This window comes from Castor canadensis, chromosome 12, assembly GCF_047511655.1.
Source record: "Castor canadensis chromosome 12, mCasCan1.hap1v2, whole genome shotgun sequence".
Taxonomy (NCBI): Eukaryota; Metazoa; Chordata; class Mammalia; order Rodentia; family Castoridae; genus Castor; species Castor canadensis.
In genome coordinates, this window is record NC_133397.1 from 86,590,932 (window position 1) to 86,615,871 (window position 24,940).

Here is a 24,940-nt window from a genome sequence, read left to right on the forward strand (position 1 = left end):
CTGCTTCTTAGGAGTATTTCCCCCAGGATAAGAAATAGGAGTCATCTCTCCCTGTGACATGGAACTACCCAGTAAAAGTCAGGCAAGATTGTAGATCTGGATTTCTTTTCAGTTTCACATATTTATTTTGCTTGCTCATTACTAATCTTTCCTTCCTGAATGAAGCATGCAGTTAATTTTGGCATACCGCTGTTTTGTTAAGCTCCTGCCCACATTCCTGAGCCAATGTGAGGCTGTGTGCTCTTACCCTGCTTTCTCGCCAGCACCTGATCTTCAGTGCAGACCCAGCTACAGGCCCCATTTTACCTGCTGGTGGACTGTGGCAGAAGTGTTTTCTTATGAGATTTTTATTATTACTATTTTTCACAGATAAGAGTTTCAATTTTTTTAATTTTAAATTTTTTTAAACTTTATTATCTCGTTATTGTACTGGAGGTACATTTACAAAAAGTGCTTACAATATATTTTAGTCAGATTCATCCCCTCCATCATTCTCCTTTATCCTGCCTCTGTCCTTCTTAGAACAGTTTTCAACAGGTCTCATTTTTCCATTTTCATACATGAGTGCATAATATTTTCACCATATTCAGCCTCCTTCACCCCTTCTCATATACTCCCCACCTCCCACTGGTACCAACCCCCATACAAGACTCATTTTACCTTCCTGTCCTTCATTTTTGAAAAAAAAATCTGTTTTTTTCATGGCATGCTCTGAGTGCAACTCTGCATTTTATCTGTGTACCAACTAGGAATTCAAAACCAACACAGAATGTGTATATTGGGGGGAGGTGTGTGTGGCAAAGCCATAACTGATTTAAATATGAAAGAGGCTTTTGCTGTGGTCAGGGAGGCCAGGCATAAGAAGTGGGGATGTGCCCACTGTGCTTGGCAGCTGGACTGCTGCTGCTGCTCTTTTCTGTTTGATTATGAGTCATTTAACAACCTCAGCGTGAACAGTAAAAGGGCACCTGGGTGAATTGGTGGGGCAGGTGATCCACAGTGGTAGAGATCCGTAGACTTTAGTATGATATCCAGGAAAAGGACAGGATGTCCAGCACAGATTAAGATGTCATGCTCTGAGACCCCCCCCCCGAGCTTGCCACTCCTTGAAAACATCTGCCCAGTCCTCTGTGGATGGGTGGCAGGGACATAGAAGTCAGAGTCTCTGTTCCAGCTCCCAGGAAACTGCCACTGGGAGAGGCATCTGGGTGAACCATCGGCATGGTGGCTGCTCTTGGATGTGGTCATTGGGCATCCTGGGTCTATGCTCACCAAGGTGGGACAGGCCAGAACAGACCAGTGCCGGGACCTTGATTCCCAGCCCAGCGAGTGTCTGTGCAATTAGCGTCTATTCCAGGGAGGCTACATTTCATTCCACAGTGTTGATTTCCTTCTGCATCTCACCAGGTGACTGCTTTGCCTCGCAGAAATATCTCCTGCTTGTTTTGTGATGTATAAGCTGCATCTCGCATAGTGCCCTAACTGCGTATTTGCCCATTATCAGTTATAAGCGGTTGGAAATCTAGTTCTCATACATCCTTTTCAAGAGGATGAAATTATGTAGGTTTTTTCTTCTCTCTCTCTTCCTGCTTCCCCACCCACACATCATTGAACCCATAGCCTTCTTCACTAGACAAATGCTGTACCATTGAGCGACATCCCCGACCCTAATGTAGGTTTTAAAAAAAGCATAATTTGTTCAGTGTTAATTTGTTTGTATGATAGGCCTAGACAAAAAGACAGGGTAAGATCAGGGGAAGAGGACCCATGTTCTCTTTTCTGCTTCCTATCTGGCTTTTGCTGCAACTTTTGGAATTCTCACCTTAAAAGTCACAGGCCTTCTGCCTCCATCTCATCCTTCAGGGATCATTTGAAACTGTGACAAGGAAGACTGAGCTGGTAGGTGGTAGTTGTGTTTAAACTTGAACTTGGATCTCTTGCCTTTCTCTTTGTTGAATTCTCTCTCTCATGCTTTGTAGCTTGAAAACTGCAGAGAAAAACTTACTACTTCCAACATGCATGCTTGTTGGTGTCAATTACTTTAATTTTCTCCCTGCACAGGAAAAGCATTGGTTGACTAAAGGTTGACTGTGTGGGTGTCTATTTCTGGGTCTCTGCTTGTCTGGCCTGGAAGAGTTAGGCCTGCTGCTCAAGGAGCTGTTCTGGAGAAGGTGGTGGAGAGCTACAAAGGCCCCCCAGGACTGCACGTAAAAGTTAATTAAGAAAAGAAATACATCTTTAATGTCAGATCCCACAATAGGTCCCAGTGTGACTATTCTGTGAAATTAATTACTCCCTACTTTACTTTTTTTTAAAATCATCTTCTCTGTACTATGAACATAGCCCTAATTACCATCATCAGTTGTTTTAAGTCATTAAGGGTCACTGTTTCACATGTCCGCATACTTGTTTGTCCTGTTTGTTTGGATTTAAATATAGAAGCCCTCATCCTTCATGGGGTCACTTTTCCTGAAACAGTAACATGTTTGGTAAAATTCAGTAAGGTTGCTAGGTCAAAGTCTTGAGAAAAATCAGGTGTCGGAGTAAAATAATGAAATCCAATTGTTTGTTGAAAGACTACAGCCACCAAGAGTGGAAGCGGGTCAGGTCTCTACAGTTGAGATGTTTGTTTGTTTGATTTTTATTAAGAATGGCCTTTGGCCCTGGGAGTTCAAAATGATGAGGCAAGTAGAATCTGGAGCTTATAGTGGGGGAGACAGGCCGTGGCGTGGATCATCCATACATCACTGTATGATGTATGAGTATGACCTTGTCAGAGGGCATCTGATGGCCTTTCTAAAGAAGTGATGTTTGAATGGAGACCTGAGTGTCAGATAGGACTTAGGAATCTGTGATTCACAGGAGGCAGAGAGAGTTTTCCACACAGAGGGAGCAGCACATAAAAACACTGTGAGTAGAGAGGACACTTGTGACTAGAGGCGGGGTTGGAGTTACAAGGGCCCATTTGCCCTCCTAGCATTTTGCCACAGTGAAGGTTAGCTGATTGATTTTTACATTTTTAAAAAACATTTCACACTTAGAGAAAAGTTGCAAGAATAGTACAACTAGGTTCCTTATATGCTTCCCTAAGAATTCCTGGTACCATGTGACTGCCTTTACCTTCTACTTACACACCTGTTGCTGGTTTTCACTAAACCATTTGAAGTTTGTTGCTGCAATGTGGCCTAAGGACACTTTCCTATGTGTCATCAGAAGGTGGCAGCTAACATTGGGACAGGATTTCTAATCCTCACACCCCATTGGAAATCATAGATTGTCCCAGTAATGTCCCCAGTGGATCCAGCATCCATGTGGCATTTCCTTATCTTAGGGACTTTAGTCTCTTCTGTCTTGTTCCTAAATCTTCTCTTGTTTTTTATGACCTGGACACTTTGGGAGACTACAGGCCCTTACTTCACAGAATGACCCTCAATTGGGGTTTGTCTTTTGTGTTCTACCAATTACATGTAGATTAGGTACTTTTGGCAGGAGTATCACAGAGTAATGCAGTACTCAGAGACTATGCTGTTGATTAGCTCCCTGGATCATTCCATTAAGGAAATATCTGCCAGGTTTCTCCACTGAATTGTTTTTTCCTTTAAATGAATAAGGATCTTGTGGGAGATATTTTGAGACTATATAAATATACTGGTTCTCATTCAGCCTTCTCGCACTAATCTTAATAGTCATTAATGCTTCCTGGTTGAAACATTGCACTACGGTGGCCGCCAAATGGTAAGTTTCTAACTCCACCATTCCTTCTGCACTTAGCAGTTCACTTGAAGGATGGAGCTTCCTTCTCCACTGTTCGTTCATGCATTCACTCACTCATTCATTCCTTCATGCCTTTGCATCTGTATAGATTGTAGGTTCCACTTTTATTCTGTGGATAATAATTACAACAGTGAGGCTCAGACTGTCCAATTCCTGTCCATTGGGAGCCCTTTGGGGCTGACTTTTGACATGTTCCATTGTTCTTTGAGCACTCCTGTCTTTGTGGTCCTGTTCCTTCACCAGCCCTGGAATCCACCCAGTTCCTTTTGGTGAAGAGTATCATACTAGGGGTTCTGAGCTGGAGAGTGGCCTGACTGACAATTCTTAAATATTACCATGACTACCCTTGGGAGCTGTGTTGAAGAGAGAGGTAGAGACAACTCAGGGAAGCAACCTGGAAAACTTTTGGCTGAAGGTCAGTGTGGTAGCTTCTGCTGGATAGTGAGTGTAAATGGGAACTGGGGATGAGGACGAAGTAGACTTTGAAGATAGAATTAACAGAATTGTGATGGATAGGATGTGGTGGTGGTGGAGGGGAGAATGGAGGTGTCCTTTCCTAAGATGAGAAACACAAGGGATGGGAAGGAGAGGAGGGACAGGTTTTGGCAAGGAAGATCCAAAGTTCCAGTTTGGGCCTGTGAACCTTGAGAACTGTGTGTCAACCAAGAAGCAATGGGAGGGGGCAGGTGTCACAGGAGTCTGGACTCAAGAGAGAGGCCAGTGCAGGAAAAGTGTAAGATTAGATCACACACCTGAGGACCTCTTCTACAAGTTCTGAATCAGCCCTCCTGAATTGAGCGATGTGTCCTTAACTTGTATTCTACCTTGTTTTCTTTGTGCAATGCTTGGCAAATACTTGGCATTTTCACAACAGATTTAAAAGCCTTGGGGCACATTTTCTGGGTCTAGCACCTTGATGGTGCTCTGCACCATCTCATGGTTTCCTAACCCCAGGATACTAGGGAAGACAGCAGCAGCATTTGTCACATTTTTTTGTGTGTGTATTCAAGATCTGTACTGAACTGCACATGTACTAGGAAAAAAAGAATGTGTATATACTTATACATACATGTGTATGTATATATGTAATACTTAAGTTACTTGCTGTCAAAAAAATCACAAAAATTTAGATTGACAAAGATTTATTAAAAACAGAATGTAGACAGTCCATGATAAGGAACTTTGGTCACAGCATTCCCACAAGCCAGTGGAAGCCAGTGAGTGGTAAAAGGAAAAGATTAGAAGGGCACATCTCAATCAAGGAAGATGCTGTGGATTGGAGATGGTTGGAATGTCCTCAAAGGTTCACTGGTCCCTAGTGTGGCAGTGTTGAGGTGGTGGAACCTTTTAGAGGTGGGACCTAGTGGAAGGTGGGTAAGTCATGGTGGCTTATGTCCTTGGAAAGAATTAATCATGATCTCAAGTAATGAGTTAGTTCTCACAAAAACAGATTGTTTTGGTTCCTTCTGTGCACAACTGATTCCCTTTCTGCTCTCTGCCATGTTGTGATGTAGTCAGAGGAACCCTCTCCAGAGGCTAAGCGGATGGGACCACCTCTCCTTGGACTTTCAGACTCTAAAACTGGGAGCTAGATAAACCACTTTTTTTGTTATAGCAACTGAAAATGACCTAATACAGACAATTAGAGCCAGAATTTCTACCTAAGTAGATGCATAGTTCACAAACATTGGTTTTGTCACCCAAGACCTCCTCAGACAGACTGTAAGAAAAGGGTCTGGCTTTCATGACTTAAGTTCAGTCATTCAGTAGATGTGGATTTGTTTGGGCATTTTTGGTAATATTTACTGAGTTACATTTTTCTTTAAATCAGAAACAGCTGATGTTCCCAGGGTTGTTTTTAACTTCTGCTTTTGTCTGAAAAGCTACATTGAGAGCTTCCAGTGCCTTTCCGTTTCATTTTTATTTTAGATCCAGGACTGGTGTTAACCATATCCTGTCAGTGCAGAGGCCAGGTGGAGAGCTTGTGAATGGCCAGGACTGGTGTGGATGGTGAGGTAGTGGGGCAGGTCATGGTAATGCACTGACAGTCATACAACACCTTCTTGAGTCTTTGGTAACATAAGAAGAGCCTTTCAGGTTGGCCCAAATTGTTTGCACTTACAATAAGCATATTTATTTTTCACCAAGTTAGCACACTCCTATGTCTTTTTCATAACACCTGTAATACGTATAGGATTTGGCTTTGCACATGGTCAGTTTGACTTGAAGTACAATGGGGAAAGGTGCAGAAAAATTACTCTTTTGGTGTGGTGGGGAGCAGAACTAGAGGTGGAACTTTGTGTTTTCTAGGCTCTACCACTTGGCCACATCCCCAGCCCTTTTGATCATGCTAGTTTTTGAGATAGGGTCTCACTCTATGCCTGTACTTTCCTGGACTGAGATCCTATTTGTGCTTACCTACATAGCTGGAATGACAGATGCCATTGGTTGAGATGGTTGCGGGGGAGCTCAAGAATTTTTTTGCCCAAGTTGGCTTCAAACCACGATCCTCTAGGTCTCCGCCTCCCAAGTATCTTGGAGTATAGGCTTGAGGACTGTGCCTGGGTCAGTTGCTGTTAATGAGATATTTTTATGGGTCACTGTGTGCACCTCCCTACTTTATGTCCTAGAAATGGCAGATATTTGGGATCCATGTGACTATCTACTTATCCTTTTAGCAGCCTTAGTAACAGCTTGTATAGGGCAGTGTGTCTCTGATGAGGTTATTAACATGTCTGTTGGGACCACAGCATGTGCTCAGCAGTGTAACAATGGCAGCCACCAGTCTCTCTGGGTGATTTGATGCTTTAACAGCCTGTTTTGAAATTGCATGCCCCCCAAGCAAGAGAGAGAGTAAAAGGGACTTGGTTCACGGCCTCCTGTCACTTACCACAGTGAATATTTATCCCACGTGCTTGGGTGCCACATACACTTAATGTGACCTATGCTCAGCGATGTGAGCTCCATTCCACCAGAAGGGGGCCATGGCTGCCAAATTCTGCTTTCTGTTGCACAGTGTGATGGCTGGTTGGTTGCTTGCCCCCCATGGTTACTCATGAGCCCTTTCTGCACTTATATTGTGTTTCAGAGAGAGAGAGATCCTGGTAGGTAGACAGAAGCTCATATCAGTGGCTACAACCACCCACCCCAACTATGACCCATGCATCTGTAACCTGTGTTCAGTGCACCGTTTGCTTTCTTGACATACTAGTTGGGTATGAAGCCTATCACTAACTTCTTTTTGTTTCCTTCTTTTTTTAATTATCATGTTATTGTTGAACTAGGGGTTAATTGTGATATTATCAAAAGTTCTTACAATATATCATAGTTGAATTCATTCCCTCCATCATTCTCTTTTATAGATTCCCATTCCTGGAATAGTTTCAACAGGTCTCATTTTTCCATTTTCATACATAGTACATAATATTTCTACCATATTCACCCTCTTACACCCTTTTCTTATATCCTCCCCCCTCCTACTGGTACCAACTCCCCAGACAGCACTTGTTTTGCCTTCCTGTTTTCTGTTTTTGAAAAAAAAACTGACATTTTTGTTTAAGATAACTATACAGGGTATTTCTTTGTGGCATTTCCATGTGTATATGTATTATAACCTGAATTGGTTCATCCTCACTATTTTTCTTCTTTCTACTTTAGTCCCCTTCTTATGGTGATTTCAATAGGTTAAAATTTCTATATTCATTCTTGTATAGAAAGTACATCAACCATATTCACCTTCTTAACTTTCTTCTTTTACCTTCCCTCTTCCCATCACTAGCTTCTGATGGGGAAGTACATCTAGTGGTTAAGAATGGCATGTGAATGACTTTAAATAACTTTTCTATCTTTTCTCCTACTATATAACAGTTTTTTTTTTTTGTGGTACTGGATTTTGAGCCGAGGGCCTTACACCTGGCAGGCAAGTGTCCTACCACCTGAACTATACCCCCAGTACTTTTATTTTTTGTTTTGTTTTTGGAACAGGGTCTCACTCTAATGGGACTGGCCTCAAACTTCTGATCTTCTTGCCTCTACTTGCTGAGTAACTGAGATTATAGGCTTGTGCCACCATGCCTGGCTCAAGAGTTGAATATTTAAATATAACTGGACCAATTTTACATGATGATGAAGACATTTTTGTTCAAATATTTTCTCTGTGTCATTTGACCATTGTTATTTAGTCTTTTCTATCTGGGAGCTTAATGACTTCTTTCATGTATGTAATTCATATAGAACTTCCTGATTTAATCGCATGGTATGATTACCTTCTGTCTCTCCTTTCTCTGTCTCTTTCTTTCTATCTCTCTCTGCCTCTGTCTCTTTTCTCTCTGTTCCCTCCCTTCTCTCTTGACTCTTTCCTCCTTCTCCTCCTCCTCCTTCCTTCCTTTCTCTCTCTCTCTCTCTCTCTCTCTCTCTCTCTCTCTCTCTCTCTCTCCTCTCTCTCATAATACACAGTATCCTCCATGAAAGCAAGCATTGAACCAGAAGCACATAATAATTTGTCACACAGCTGAATCTGGGCTGAACACAATTCAACACTTATGAAATACCCGAAATGAATGAAAACATTTCTACCACATTGAGACTAGATGTGTTAGCCAGATTTCTGTTACTGTGACAAATACCTGAGGTAATCAACTTATATGGTGAGAAGGTTTATTTTGGCTCACAGTTTTGGAGGTTTCAGTGAATGATTGTTCATCCAGGTTGCCTATGATGAGGCACATGGCAGGGAGTGTATAGTAGAACCAGGATATAAAAGAAAAAAAGGAATAGACCAAGATCCTACAATCCCCTTTGAGGGAATGAGTTCTTTGAGGCTTTCACCAAACCAGCCAACCAACCAATCATCAAAGAGGAAGACCTCCTACAAGTCCCCACCTCTTAGAGTTTCTACTACCATCCAATAGCACCATTCTGGGAACTATGCCTTTTACACTAAGGTCTTTGGGGAGCATTTGAAATCTAAATGACAGCATAGTTGAGTTGTGAAAATACTGTGCTGAGATGTGAAGATGGAATGAGTATTGCATTTGATATATCAGTAACTTGATGCTTGGTTAGTGGGAATTTGGTTGATTTACATTATTGAGTTAGCATCATATTTCTTTGGAAGTTATAAATAATTCAGAGCACATATGGGATACCTTTTATTTTTCTTGGCTTGGTGATTTGTGTGTTGCTTGTGTAGGAAAGAAGCTCATCCTGAATGTCAGAAAAACATTCTGTGGTTATTGTTTTAGTTTATCAAATTACCTTAAAACCTAGACCTTAGTAGCTGATCGAAATAAAATATTAGGAGTATAGTCAGAATGCTAACAAATGCCCTTGGCATTTTCCAAAATAGTGTCATATAGTAAGATTCTGTGCTTCCTATAAGGGTATAAAGAAAGCCTCTGCAGCATTTAATCATAACGAGTTCCCGTTTGATCAGCCAACAACTCCCAGGAATAAATAACTCCCTAAGAACCCTGATTTAGGGCATATATGAAGTGTCTGGCTTTGAAACTATGTAGCCATTTCTGAGGCACAAAAAAAAAAAAAAAAAAAAAAAAAACCAACATTGAAAACTGCTTCCCAAGGCTTTTCTATTGCTCTTACTTTTACATAACCAAAAATGTACCACAGGATTCTCATAGTCTTTTGTTTGTTTTCTTGAAGCAGGGTCTCCATGATGTAGCTCATGCTGCCTTGAATTTGTGATCCTCCTGATTCGGTGCTGAAGTTGTAGGCATACCTGACTGTTATTCCTATAAAGTGACTACTAAGTGTTTCCTCTAAGTGTTAGGGTTCATAATCAAGGATTATGGTGAAAATATGAGGCAGCTGATCTCAAACCCCTTTATCTTCTTAAAAAGTATTAAGGGGAGTAGAGCATGGTGATGCGTGTCTGTAATCCTAGCACTACGAAGGCTGAGGCAAGAGGATTGTGAGTTCAAAGCCACATAAAAAAACCCTGTCTCAAACAAACAAAAAACTATTAAGGATTCTAAAGACTTTTTGTTTATGTGGGTTATGTTATAGCTGTGGATATTTACCATGCTAGAAATTAAAAGTGAGAACATTTTATGTTTATTAATTCTTTTTAAAGTAATGAGAGTAAGTGCATTGCATTTAAACATAAAAATAGTGTTTCCCAAAGCCATGTAATTTAGTGAGAACAGTGGCTTGCTTTAGTTTTTGCAAATCTCTTTAATGTCTGGCCTCCCAGAAGGCAGACATCACACTTCAGTAACCTCTGTGTATTAGTTAGAAAATTAGATTGAAAAAGACAAATAATGTCTTAGTGTTGTAATTAAACTAGTTTTGATTTTGTAGACTCACTGAAATGGTCATGAGCACCCCAGGAGTCACCAAACCACACCTTGGAAACTGCAAACACAGGGTAATTACTTAAACTGGATAGTCTTGGACATAAGAACCCTGAACCAACTAAAAATCTGTTCTCTGTGCCAAGATATTGGGAGCCTATGAGAGAACACATGTTGCTCCACTCGCACAAGCCACTGTTATCCTCTGAACAGATGTTCTACTTTCTCTGTGTACAAGGGCAAAGCCTGGCCCCCTGTTTGCTTAGGGGGGGTGCTGTCACCCTAATTGCCTGACATGTGTTCCTAGACTATTATTTCCCACCCCTGCGGGCTGCTCACACAGTCCACCTGGTTCTCTGACCAGAGACTACTGACATCTTTTACTTTGTAGAACACCTTTGCTTAACTTAGGTGCCTGTCACACCAGTCACCACCACCATGACTTCTAAGATTAGAAAATAAGCTGTGAAAACACTCAGGACCCTAATCAAAAACCCAATCCCTTGACCTCATCTCAGAGAATACTCTAGAAAAGGGGAAGTTCCAAGTACCTGGTGTTATTGCCTGAATCTCCATCCCACACTGAAGAGATCATGCTTCCAGTTGATGCAGAAATTGAAGTTGCTCTGTCCAGGAAGGACAACTGCTGGCTTTGGGAACAAGGCCACTTGTGTTTGGACCAGACTCTCAGATTTCTGGAAAGCCATACCTAGAGCAGAGCTCAGAGGAAAGCCTTGAGCTGCCTCCAGCTAGTGCTTGCCTGGATTCTGATCCTCATACCTGCTGCTGCTTCCCTCTTCATTGATTTAAATTCCAGCCTGGGACCCTCCTCTAAGGCTGACTGCCTAGTGTGAGCCTCCATCACCATATCAGTGTTCTTCCTTTATGAATGGATAGAGGAACAGTGCTATCCTCTTGCATGGATCCCTGCTGTCTGACCACACACTTTCCTAGACCCTAGTTGTACCATCAGTGAGACAGAAAGAAGAAAACTGGAGTGAGCAATGTGACAAAGAAGTTGAGACCAAGATGGAGAAAAGAGCAAAGGGTTCTTGCCTATCTTCTGCTTTTCTTCTTGGACATTCCTGACACAGTTTGTCAAGAACAGGCTACTCATGAGTCACTTGTTTGCTGTGTGGTTTCTCTCTCCTCCCTGTAAAAAAATGGGAGGGCAGGAGAGCTGAGTTTATTTTTCTTTTATCTACCCTCCTTCTGCTCTTCCCAGCAGGCTTTGCCTGTCAGTGGGCCCAGATATGTCCAGAAGGCATCTCCTTGTCCAGTAATCTCAGACAGAGTTAAACTCGCATTGCAGCACAGGAAAGCAGCACAGACATTGAGTGCTTTCTTTTTGAAATACATGTCTGAACCTGAACACCCGCTGACTAGATTGCTCGCATGCCAAATAGAATATATGTCACAAAATATTAGGAACTATTGTAGTGTCACAAGGGAAAGCAAAACACCTAATAATAGTGTAGCATCTTCATTTATTTATTCATCCAATTATACAGAAATATTTATTATGTGCTGTTGTATACCAGACATTGACACATCTGTAAAACTTTGTGTAGTGATTTTTACTCTATTTATACTGACCTTGTAGCCAGTAACAAATTATTATGCAAAATTTGAGGAAAGTACATCTTTTATCTAGATTCTCAATGGCTATTATGAGATGAATGGATGTTACAGGTTCTGTGTTATTTATTTGCTGTTTCTTTATTTGCTCAGTCCAGGGATCTCAATCTAACCTAGAGAAAACAGTTATTTTCTTTTATGACATAAGGCACACCATTCTAAAGGCAATAATTTACAGGTGAATTAATTTATTTTGTAGCCAATGTAATATTTGGTCACTCAACAGCTAGTTGAATTTGAAATGGTTGCTCAAAATTCTCTGTTAGAAAGACTGAAAAAACAGTCTACTCCAATCCCAAAAAAGCAACTCCCAGATGATCAAAATTTCTTTATGTGTACCTAAAAAAATGTTTATTCTTCCATTACTGGGTACAATATTCAAGATATGTCCATTAGTCCATGCTGCTCTGTTTATATATCCTAATTATATGTCAGTTATGAAATGAGATCTGTCAAAAATGTCTGGTTGTGACAGTCAGTTTCCCTTTGAGGTTTAGTATATTTTTGCTTTATATATTTTGAGGCTGTATTATTGGGCACATATAAGTTTAGGAATTATTTCTTTAAAGTGAGTTGAAATTTTTATCCTTTTTTATGACCCTTTATTATTTCTATGTTATACTTGTAAGCTAAGTTATACTTACTGCCTTTAAGTTTATCTACCTGATATTAATAGAGGTATAACAGATTTCTTAGTATTTACATTGTACTTGTTTTTCCTCCTTACTTTCAAGTTTTCTATTCTTACATTTCAGACAGGTTCTTACAATCAACATTTGCTAGATTAAAAAGATTCCTGTCTGTTGATCATTTTATAACCTGGATAGATTAGTCTATACATTTATTATGATTACGTAAGCATTTTAATATTTTACTATTTTATTCTATAGTTGGTATTTGCCCTGCTTTTTCTACTACTTTTTGCCCTTTCCTACCATCCTTGGATTTTTCTTTCTCTTCATTACATTTTTCCCCTACTACTTTGAACTTACACTCTCTGTGCTTCTTATTTGAATAATTACTCTAGTATTTTACTATGTGTACCTAACATAGTTTAATATTAGTAACTTTATTCCAACAAGGACCTTGGAATAATTTATTATTTACATGTTTTTGTTACCCAGCATTGCAAAAAAATTAAACACTATATCTTTTTCTATCATTTCTTCTTGTTTCCCAGAATTCCTATATGGGATAATTTTCCTTTGCCTGAAGAATATCATTTAGAATGTATTTTAGTGACAGATTGTTAGTGACAATCTTTTTCATCTGAAATACCTATTTTATCTTAGTTCTTGAAAGTCATCCTTACAAGGTAAAAAAATTCTAGGATGATGGTATGTTCTCTCAATTTATTAAAGTTATGATGCAATTATAGCCCAATAAGCCCATGTAGCTCACACCTGTAATTCTAGCTACTTGGGAGGCAGAGAGCAGGAGTATTGAACTTCAAAGCCAGCCCTGGCAAATAGTTCACAAGACCATATCTCAAAAATACTCAACATGAAAAAGGGCTGGGTGAGTGGCTCAAGTGGCAGAGCACCTGCATAGCAGTGTGAGGCCCTGTGTTCAACCCCAGTACCACCAAAAAAAGAGAAGAAAAGAAAATGTCATAAATTGAAAATGTAATACATTGCACCTAATGAATATCATAGCTTAGCCTAGTCTACCTTAAACATGTTCAGAACACTTGTATCAGCCTACAATTGGGCAAAATTGCCTAACACAGTGCCTATATTATAAAAAATGTTTCATATCTCATGTAATATATTGCATATAGTACTGAAAGTGAAAAACAAAGTGGTTGCCTGGGTAAGGTTTCACCATCAAAAAGTCAAAATAGATTAAGTCAAACCACATTAAGTTGGGAGCCATCTGTATTTTCCCACCATCTGGCTTCTGTTATGCTTGTGTACTGCCAATCCAGGTGTTGCTCCTTCTTTACTGGCTGCATTTAAGATCATCTCCTTGTCTTTCTAGTCAACAGTTTCATGCTGATTGGCTCTAGGAGTAGATCACTTCTCTTTATTCCTCCTAGGATTGCTGAAATTCTTGAGTCTAAGAATTGGTATTTTATATACATTTTTGGAATTTTCATTTTCAATACTTCCTGTTCCTCACTCTCTCTAATATCTCTTCCTAGTCTTCCCTGTGTGCACTCTGTCAGATTTCCCTCCTCCTTTATATTTTCCATTTTTTTGTCTCTGTATTCTGCCAACTGGATAATTTCTTCAGATCAATTTTCAATTTTACTAAGGCTCATTACACCTGTGTATCAAATTAATTTTAAGTGTGTGGTCTAATTGAGTTTTTAAACGTTAAATTATTTTATTCTTATCCGAAAAATTCTTTTTCTTTTTCAAACTTTCAAAATTGCTTGGTCCTTTAAAAAAATAAATCCTTTGTTTCTTGCTTTTGTTTTCAAGCCTCATGTTTATATCTTTAAATGTATTAAAATATTGATTTTATAGTTTTATGTATGATATTCTCAATATCTGAAGTCCTTGTGAATCTGATTTCGCTTTCTACTGTTTCTGTTGCATCTCACGCATAGTGTCCTTGCTCCTTGAACATGTGAATTTTGACTGGGCTCCTATTCCTTGGAGCTTGATCTGTGAGAACTTTTTTGAAACCTGGGTTAAAGTTACTTTCCTCTAAAGAGAATTAGTGTTTGTTCTGTTGTGTATCCAAGTGCTTTCTACCTGAAACCTCTTGACATTATCGCTTAAGGATTTTCAAATCATGTAGTAGGAATTTAGGCCTAAAATTTGTTTTCAGGCCAGTTTGTGGTTATGACTACGTTGAAAGGCTATTTTACTTCTATTCCTTCTTATATGCAGGGGTCTCCTATTTAAGACTCCCTACAAGGAACAGGCTTTATGTGTTGCCTTCTACCCCAGCCCCACAGCCTTCATGTCAGAGGCATTGTCATCAGGGTTCACCTTCCAAGAGAGCACTCACTAACTTCGGTCTTGTTTCCTCCAAAGAACCCTACTCCCTCTTGGTATTTGATTTATACAGAGTCCTTATTTTCTTATTGGCTCTTCAGCTATTCAGATGTTTTTATTTTTTATACCTGGGTGAAAGCTTACCCAGGCAACCACTCAATAGCAGGAGGTTGTCCAGGGTATCTTCTGGGAGTAGAACAACATGTGGGTGATACATGTTCTGTTGTGTTAAGGTCAAGGGAGTCCCACGTTGTCTCTAACAGATGCCACTGTGTTTCTCAACCCAAGGATGCCATGGATCAGTCTGTTCCTCTTCCTCACCCTTTGTCATTCAACACACACCGCAGTAACACTGTAGTGTGAGTGGTTATACAGACACCAGCAGCAACTGGTGGCAAACATCAAAGCTTCAGGTCCCTCCAGATGATTCCTGTGAAGAGCCAACCCTTCCTTCTTCTCCGGTGAATTTTATCTGAGTGACCTCTGGTAGTGCGTTGAACTTTGAAGGAGTCAGGTTCTACTTCATTCAAGCCCAAGGTCAACAACTCTTGCTTCCTACTATTCTGGTAACCTCCCTCTAGGTGGGCTTGGGTGTCCTGCCAGACACCCAGATTTCAACCCCCATGCTCTAAATCAGGATCCAGTGAACTCCTACCTATAGGCTGCATCTCATCAACAGCCTGATTTTATAAATAAAGTTTTATGGGAACATGGCCATGCCCATTTGTATTATCTTTGGCTGCCTCCCCACTACAGTGATTCACAAAACCAAAAATATTATCTGCCCCTTTAGAGGAAGAGTTTGCCAGCCCTGCCTGAAGGCCCTATGTGGGGCTGATCCCTTCTGCTTACTCCCTTAGCATATCCCATATTCAAGCTGGTCCCACTCACAAAGCTCCCCAGCTCCAGCCTTTCTCCCCTAAAGATTCCCTCTTGTCCTCAGCCTGGTCGACATTTACCCTTTGAAACACTACAAGGGTCTTTGCATGTTAAAAGACAATTTCCAACTTGCACTGGGAAACCCCTCTTTTTTTCGTTAGACACTGAAAGTCTCCTGGCTCCATAAGAAACCTCTTTCTACTCTGGAGTAGGTCTTCAACTTGCAGACACTTTGGGAGAAGACAGATATCTGCCTCTATTCATTTACACATTCCCTGCAAGTATTTCAGGCAGTATATACGGTCTTGGAAATACAACAATAACTACAGCAAACATGTAAGGCGATTATTTCAGTTAAGTTAAGTATCATTGAATAGCAATGGAGGAACTTTCCTTATAAAGTAGTAGCTTGAGTAGTGAAAAATTAATTGGTATTGAAAACAGTCACTGGCAAGTATGTCTGATCTGTATGATGGTCATCAGAATTCCGGCACTTAGGAGGCTGAGCCAGGGAACCCTGGGATACATAGCAAGTGTGAGTCCAGCCTGAGTTACATATCAAGATCCCATCTCAAAAAAAAAAACCAAAACCAAAAACAGCAAAAAAGAGAGTCATCAGTGTGCTTCCTATAGCTGAAGAACATGGGTTGGTGCTGACCTCAGGGTGAAGCCAGATTTCTTAAACAGAATCCTACTCTGCCACTAAGTAGTTATATTAGCTAGGGTGCTCCTGAGAAACAGAATCAATAGGATATATACTGATATACAACAGTGGATTTATTATGAAAACTGGCTCACATGATTTTGGAAGCTGGGAAGTACCACAATCTACCTCTGCCAGCTGGAGAACTAAGAAAGCTGGTGATGTAATTAGGCCACATTCAAAGCCTGAGAACCAGAGCAGCCAATGATGGGATTCCCAGGCTGAAGCTGAGAGTTTGAGAACAGCTCTGATGTCCCAGCTCAAGAAGGAGAGAAAATTTGCCCTTCTTCTGCCTTTGTGTACTATTCTAGCCTTCAGCAGATTGGATGATGCCCACTCACGTTGGTGAGAGCATCTTCTTTATTTAGTCTACTGATCCAAATGCTGAATTGCAAAGATTCTGTCACGTATCTGTGACATATCTGTGACCCAGAAATAATGCTTGACCAATCCCTTAGCCCAGCCAAACTGACACATGAAATTAACTATCCCACTGGTAATTGTGATATGAGTGAATCTCACCATGCCTCAGTTACTTCGTCTGTGCAAAGGGCTCACAGGGTCTCTAACATGATCAAATGAAATAAAATATTTTAAAGTACCTATAACAGTGCCTGAAACCTAGGAAGTATTCATATGTTAGTCATTATCACCATAAATTACTTCATCTGTCTGACCTTCTGTCTCCTCATTGGTAAAATGGAAATCACAGTAACAAAATTTCCTTTTGCTTAAGAGTAACTACCATGGATTCAAAGCCTCAAAGAAGCATCAAAGAAGGAGACAATGTATTTTCTAGGATTTCATTAATATTTGTCTCCCCTTCCCTGCTGAGGCAGGCTATTTACAAATTCCTTTCTCAAAAGAAGTTTCTAGAAACATCTAGAATCTACTGGCCAGCCTCAGGACTTCCAGTGACTTCTTACTGGCTCATTCTGTAGGTAAATACTGGATGAGAGGCCCAGAAAGATTTGTTCTTTTATCTGCCGAAGTCAAGACTAGTACCATTTATCATTCATCCACATATCTATTCCAACTAGCAGATTATGTTCTGGAAAGTTCCAAAGACATACTGGTTCAGTGCATGAAAAAATTAATGAATGAATGGATACCAATCAAAATCTCTTTGAGTATACAATAAGGACACCTATCTTAAGAATTTTATGATATGACTCATTTTCCCAATACAATATTAAATCTCACAAGAGTACTGTGTAAATGTATCCCCCCATTTTAACCTGTCTTTAAATTACACAATTATGGAGATATGCACACAAAATTCCACCCAAAATATATACCACCCCAGCAATATTGTTTTTTAAATTGATGTCATTTGTCCTATTCTTTACATTTTGTTTGAATGCCATTTTACTTTTTTATGCCATCTGTAAATATGTACTATAATTATAATATAATGTGTTTCACTTTATAATAATTCAGTAGGATTCGTTCATGAGTGGGTTAGGTTTGCACAGTAACCAGGTCCAGTGTGTTGTATGGTGCGGGTAATGTCCTAACCACTGCCACTTACCCAAGGGCTACACCTGCCTGTTCCTCCCTGTTGTGCCTGCCCATGGTGCCACAGGGCTTAAGGACACAAATGTCTTCATATTTTAGTGAACCTGAAAAACGGGAAGGGCTTTTGTTAGCCTTTCTTCAGCTGTCGTTTTAAAATACATAATCAAGTCTTAATTGTCCAGCAAGTAGAGAAGAGTAAGGGAATAAGACACACAGGATTTAATATAGCAAAGTGGGGCATGTTTGAGTTTGTCATAGACTGAGCACCCCATGTTACCTTACACAAGATGCAGGCTTGGTCTTTGCTTCACTGCGGAAACTGGGGATTCTTATGCAGCAATGACCATTTTGAAAACTTAAACTAAGTTATCTGTTTTCTGCAAGGTTTCTCACAACCCCTCCACAAGGTAGAGAATGCCCCAAACCCTGGTGCTCTTTCCTGTAGCTGTCTCCAATCCTAGAATTTTGCCTGCTCTAATGCCAGGGTCCGTGCCATAGACCCAGGAGATGTGTGTGATATGTGTGTGTGTGCAGGGGAAACTGGCCCTTGTAACTATGCACTGGACCTCCTGTCCTGCTAAATCGTTGGCCTAGACAGTTTTTGTTTATTGAAAACAAACATGGAACCCAGGACACACTGGCAGGTTGAAGAGAGCTATAGGATCATCTTTTGAATGAAAAAGTTAATTGAGCACATGTGGTATATGCACACAGCAATATTTTTGAGCTTTAACAATGAAGGAAAGTCTGGCACAGACTACAACATGGATGAATCTTAAGGACACTATGATAAGTGAAAGAAGCTGGCCACACAAGGACAAATACTTTGTATGATTCTATGAAGATGGGGACCTAGAGTGGTCAAAGTCATAGAGTCAGAAAGCAGAACAGTGGTCGCCAGGAGATGGGGGATGGCAGATGGAGAGGTGGTATTTAGTGGGCACAGGGGTTGTGTTTGGGAAGAGGGAGAAGTTCTTTGGCTGGATGGTGGTGATGGTTGCACGACAGTGTGAATATGTTGAGTGTTGCTGAATGTACACTTTGAAATGGTTAAGATGGTAAATTTGACTTCTATGTATTTTACCAAAATTTTAAAAATTAAGTTTAAAAAAAGATCTTAAGCTCACACCCACTTTGGGGATGGCACAGATGAGAGTAGGGACGCCTCAGTACTTGACCTCTCAGAGGACTTGAGGACAGGCTTCTGTCCAGCGTGACTCCTGGAAGTGCAACTTGCCCTGACTTGAAAGGAACAGGCAAAGTTGCCTTCTTTGTTTTGAAGACGTTTACTTTGGCATTTTTAACAGATTTCAAGTTTCTGGAATTTGTCAGTCGCCTGGTCTAGAGGCTCAGATTAAGCAGCTTGTATTTTTTTCCTTAAACGCAGAACAATAGCAGGCAGCATAAAAGCTTTCCCAGGGCTATTTTTCCCTTGAAGTAACAAAAGGGAAAACGAAGGAGGAAAAAACACCCACATGGAATCCAATACGGCAGAAAGTGAATTTCAAACCACATGATGCTAGCACAGAACCGGTTCGGGGGACAGGTTAAAACTGTGTGAAGTGCAGAGTTCTGAAGTGACGGCTCTTAAGCTATTTTTAGTCTCAAAAATGCTATAAATCCTGTTATCCCATTACACTCCAGTGGATCAAATCATTTGCCTTTCTCTACATTTACCATGAGTAACTTTTTGTTTGATTAGCTGTGAGCAGGCCTGCGTCAGAGGCAGAGCCTTACTTGGGGTACACAGAGCCTCACTGGCTCTATTTCCGTCTTCTCCATGTTTGGTACTTGGAGCCACATACTATATCTGCACAGTCACTTTGCCACCTTTCTCCAGAGTGGAGAGGGTGACGGATCACAAATCTTGAACCAAATCATGTGGCTGGCATCATTTTGTGGGATCAGAATGCATCTGTTGAAAAGTGCATTGATGGCTTCGCTCCCAAGCGTGCTGGGCGGAGTGGCACACACAATCTTTGTGGCTGCCGTGTTGCTTCCCACATCTGCTAAGAGGCCTTCAGGAGAACACAAAATCAAGTATCTGCCTCCTTTTGGACCTGGCCTTCCAGACCTTTCAGATGTGCCTATATAACACAATCTCCAGCTACCCAAGGGGCCTAGAAGTCTGTATTTTTGTTGCTGCTATGGTTTGGAAGTATCCCCCAAATTCATGAGTTGGAAATTCATATGTTGATGGTATTTGAAGGTAGGGCTTTGGGGAGGTGATTAAATTTAGATGGAATCATGTAGGAAGAGCCCCTGTGATGGCCTTTGTGTAAGAGGAAGAGAAATATAAAAGGAAGAGAAACCCAAGTGAGCCCACTTGCTCTGTCTCATCCTGTGATATCCTCTACCATGCTCTGATGCAACACAAAGCCCTCACCAGATGCTGAGCAGATGCTGGTTCCATGCTCTTGGACGCTCCAGCCTCCAGAACCGTGAGCCAAAAAATTTCTCTTCTTTATAAATTACCCAGTTTTGAGTATTTTGTTATAGCAACAAAAAACAGACTAAAATAGTTGCTTTCCAAGTAACTCTGCTACATAGCCACATTTGGGAACCATGGCCTTAATCAGCGATTTTCTGTCAATGGTAATTAATTCATAAAGAACTTCAGTGTGGACTGGCATGTGGTTGGTGGGGAGGGATGTCTCTTGATTCCGACTTCTTGTTACTGTTGGTGCACGTGATTATGGTAGCCCAGGGCAGAAACCCATCTCTCTGGCCATCTCACCTGTTTGGAAAACACAGCAAAACAGATAATGGAGTTCTCCATGCTGAGCTTCTAAGAAGGCAGAGAGCTTGCACTGCCTTTTACTCTAGATACCACCTTTGCTCTCAGGTGCCCTGGGGAGAATTGCCAGGAAGAGCAAGAGCTACAGCTGCCAGGGGAGACAGGTGACCCCCAGAGACCAGAGGAAAGACAGAAAAAATGATAGAACACTGGTAGAAGAACTGAAGAGGCTTGGTATTCCATGTTCATTTTGATGACCCTGAGCCATCAGAGAGCTTATAGTTATGGTCCATTTATTTTGCTGAGGCAGACAGGGTAGTATGAGACCCAAATGGAAATTGCTCCATCCAAAATGGTTAAAATAAGAAAGCTTTCTGGGTCAGTGGGTTCTGAGAAGGATTTTTTTTTTCCTGTTCAGTTGAGCCACCCCTCTGTCAGGTGAACTGGTCAGCCCTGAGTGTGTTCATGAGGAATTTTCTCGTTTGAAAGTGTCCTGTGAGGTCCAGGCGCCAGTGGCTCACTCCTGCAATCCTAACTACTCAGGAGGCAGAGATCAGGAGGAACGCGGTTCAAAGCCAGCCTGGGCAAATAGTTTATGAAACCTTATTTAAAAAAAACTCAACACAAAAACAGGGCAAGCAGAGTGGTTCCAGTGGTAGAGCACCTGCCTAGCAAGCATGAGGCCCAGAGTTCAAATCCCAGTACCCCTAAAAAAAAATCCTGTGACTATTATGCCTGCACTTTGCACAGTCCCACATGTGTTTGCTGGTATTTTTGCATTCCATGGCTGTCAGCTCAGTCTTCAGTGATGAATATGACATGATTCTTGGTTCCGGAGGCAATTCCTGGCATGTCCTCTTAGGGAAGCCTGGTCATTTTGCTAAAATACAGCTCTAACTTCAACCAATGAATCCTTTTGATTCTATCCCATGGACTTTTCTTATAAGAATACCAGAGACCTTACTTGTATATTACCAGGGGCAAAGTAAAATGAAATGACCAAACTGTAAACATGGCCCAAACACTAAATGACAAGTGTTAGGAGCTCTTTGTTACACTGTGGGGACTTCAGAATGTATCAGTTACAAATGCTTCAGCTAAGCCCAGAATGCTGTATCTCTGCAGGCTCTCTGGACTCCTGCCTTGGTTACAAAAACTGGTGGCAAGTCAGAGTTACTCAATCCCTGTAGAAGGTTGTTTGGCTGCAGCTCAGATACCTCTGTGACAGAGGGTACCCTCCAGGAATCGGGGCAGTGCATGTGACCATACAAGGGTCAGAAGTCACCTGACTCCACATGCGAGGCAAGGCTGGGCAGGAAACAGCAAGAGCTGGACAATTGTTCCAGGAACTCAGAAAAGAGCCAGGAGCAAGGAGAGGCACATTCCCTGAGATTTTTGCTCAATTGAGAGGAGAATGGGTCATCCACTCAAAGTAAGCATTGGAAAACAGCTGGGTCTGGAAAACCAATAGTTCATCTTTCCAGCATTGGGTAAGGACAAGAGAGAAGATGCACAGCCACAAGCTGAAGAGAAAAGGCTTAGAGTGGTTTGGTTGCTCCATTTATTCTTCAAAACAGGTACCTGGTTTGAAGCATCTGCTGAGATGGCCTTGTGAGGTACACCAGACTCAATAAGAATATATACATTTGGTTACTTACCTGTAGAATCAAGGTAACTTTCTTGTTTTGTTTGTAAGAAATGTTTTCCAATGTTGTTGGTACTGACTTTGTAGATTCTCACTGATACCCAGCTGTAAGGGAGTGATGTTTACTTAAACTTTAATATTCACCCGAATGCATGTAATATAATTTGGGTTTTAAATGTTCACCATGGATTTTTTAATGCTATAAATTATATAAATTATTTAGGACAAAATTCTTTCTAAATATTTTCATAAAGGTGCAGTAGAAAATATTTCTAGGACATATGTTACTAGACAGGGATAATTTCCTTCTTTGATAGCATTTGTAAAATAAATTTTATTGTATATATTTGAGGTTTATGGCATGTGTTATGGGTTACATGTAGATAATAAAATTGTTACTTTTGTAAGGTAAATTAACATATCCATCATCTCATGTAGTTACTTTTTTGGGGTAACAAAAGCAGTTAAAATTGACTTGTTAAACAAAAACCCCTAACGCAAGTACGATTTTACTAGCTGTGAACCTCAGTTGTACATTGGGTCTGTTGACTTGCTCATCAGCACATTTTCTACCTTGTATTCTTTGACCTACGTGGCCCCACTCCCCACATGCACACCTGCTACCTTGACCTTGGTAACCAATATTTTATCCTCCATATTGGATCACCTTTTTTACAGTTGCCTAGCATTCCATTGTTCATTCGTCACATTTCCTTTCTTTCTTAGTCTGGACACCTAAACTCTTTCCATATCTTGGCTATTGTGAACAATGTTGCAATGACCATGGGAGTACAGATGTCTTTGGGAGGTGGTGATGTCATTTCCTTTGGGTGGAATATGTCCAGAAGAGAGATTGTTGAGTCATGTGGTAGGTTACTGGTAATTTAAATGTGGATCACATTTCCTTTTTTCTTCTAAATCTGTGGGCATAATCTGTTTAGGAAAAGAAAAATCATGAGACTGTCAATATTTCAACTTACAGGGATGAACGACAGTCACTTAAATATAAGAGTTGATGGCTGCATTTGGTGGAATGTTGGGATGGTGCTGCACACTGGCTGGGCAGTGTGTTCCTTGTCACTCAGACTAAAGCAATCCAGATGGGCATACAAAGTGCCTGGCTGCAAATCTAAGGTTGCAGTTCTGCCTTGGGAACCAGTTTCTTTGTCCCCTTTTTTTCTCTCCTGTGACCAGTCTGGCACCTTGAAGTGTCCTTCTCTCCCAGCTCCTCCCTGGGAACCTATAAACCCTCCCACAGTCAGTGAGACTGGGACACAGCGAGCATCTGTCTCTACAAGGAAAATCCAGACAATAACGCTATGCTTTATGCTTTTCTAAAGGCTTTCAGCTACTTTAGTTTAGAAAATACCTGTAAGCAAGGGTTCAGGGTGTTCCTAGCAGCCACTCCAGGAGACAGCCCTGGATCTGTGGCTGAGTGAGTCTTCTCTAGGGGTGACTAGTGGCCTGCATCATGGAACTCTAGAACCACTACAAAACAGAACACTGTGCCTACATCCAGAAAGTGGACAGGACCACTCTGCCTCTGCACCTGAGGCTGACTGCATCCCTAGCATGGATTTAATTAGAAATAATAATGTGATGGAAACTTACAAGTGAAGGTGAGAATATGGAAAAATTCTAATCTCACACATTGCTGATGGGAATGTGAACTGTGCTGCTCCTGTGGAAAACAGTATAGCGGTTCCTCAATCTAGACTTACCATATGGCCCAGCAATTCTACATGTTGGTGTACCCCCAAGAGAAATGAAAGCCTCTGTCCATATAGAAACACACACACCCATGTATTAATAATTGTCAAAAGTGGAAGCAACCAAGTGTCCATTGATGGTGAATTTTTTTAAAATATGGTATATCCATATAATGAAATATTCAGTCTTTAAAAGGGAAAGAAATTCTGATACATGCTTCAATATGGATTGACCTTGAACATATTGTGCTAAATGAAAGCCAATGATAAAATGGCACATACTACATGATTCCTTTCATATGATAGAGCCGGGAAATCCAGAGACAGAAAAAAGGTTGAGGGTGGTGCGAATGAGCAACTGTTCTTTAATAGATTTGGGTTGTTTCTCTGGGGTGAAGAAAAATTGTAAAATGAGAGAAAGCTGGTGCTTGCACCATGTGGTGAACTCTGTACATGCCACTGAATTGCACATTTTGAAATGGTGAATTGTGAGGCAGGTGTAGTGGTAGACACTTATAATCTCAGCACTGTGATTCCAGTCCTTAGAAGGCAGAGGCAGAAAGATCTCAAGTTCAAGGCCACCCTGGGCTACATAGCAAGACCTTGTCTCAAAAAAATTAAAAACAAAATGGCAAATTGTAATGTGAACTCTCTTCATTAAAAAATAATAATGATGAGAACTGTTGTTCCATGTGGACCCTGAAAACAGAAGAAATGAGTAGGAGCTCCAGGAAGGGAGGGCAGTGGTATTTGGGCTCAACAGGAAGAACTTTGTAATAAGTACAATCAGCAGGAAGTAGAGGAGGTTGCCAGAGAAAGTGGCACACCAACGCCCTCTCCAGGAGGAGACAGAGGGTGCTCAGCTGGATGCCCTGGCATTCACGTGTGGGAGGGAGCAGTGACTGTCAGCTTGGCTATACTTAGGAATCTCCTAGGCAGCACAAAAAACATACAACACACATAAAAATGCTTGGGTCTCACCCCAGGGATGCTCAGACCACTAGTCTAGAGTGTATCCTGGTTATCCAGACCAAGGCACCAAGTGACTTTTAGCTTTAGGTAGCAGCAGGTGGCCTTC

General features: G+C 41.0%; 1 protein-coding gene across 6 annotated transcripts in view; it reads left to right on the forward strand.

Annotated features, from left to right (window-relative positions):
• The window catches only part of Npas2 (neuronal PAS domain protein 2), a 156,293-nt gene that overhangs the window by 28,900 nt on the left and 102,453 nt on the right, over positions 1 to 24,940 (forward strand). For 2 of the 6 annotated variants that reach the window (XM_074050368.1, XM_074050373.1), the window contains exon 1: positions 14,175 to 21,940. The exons of 3 other annotated variants lie outside the window; for them this stretch is intronic. In XM_074050368.1, the coding sequence (XP_073906469.1) occupies positions 21,804 to 21,940 (137 nt within the window). In that variant the 5' untranslated portion in view covers positions 14,175 to 21,803. Of the gene's footprint in view, positions 1 to 14,174; positions 21,941 to 21,983; positions 22,180 to 24,940 lie in introns of those variants that run through there. One more of the 6 variants, XM_074050372.1, reaches the window with a different exon arrangement.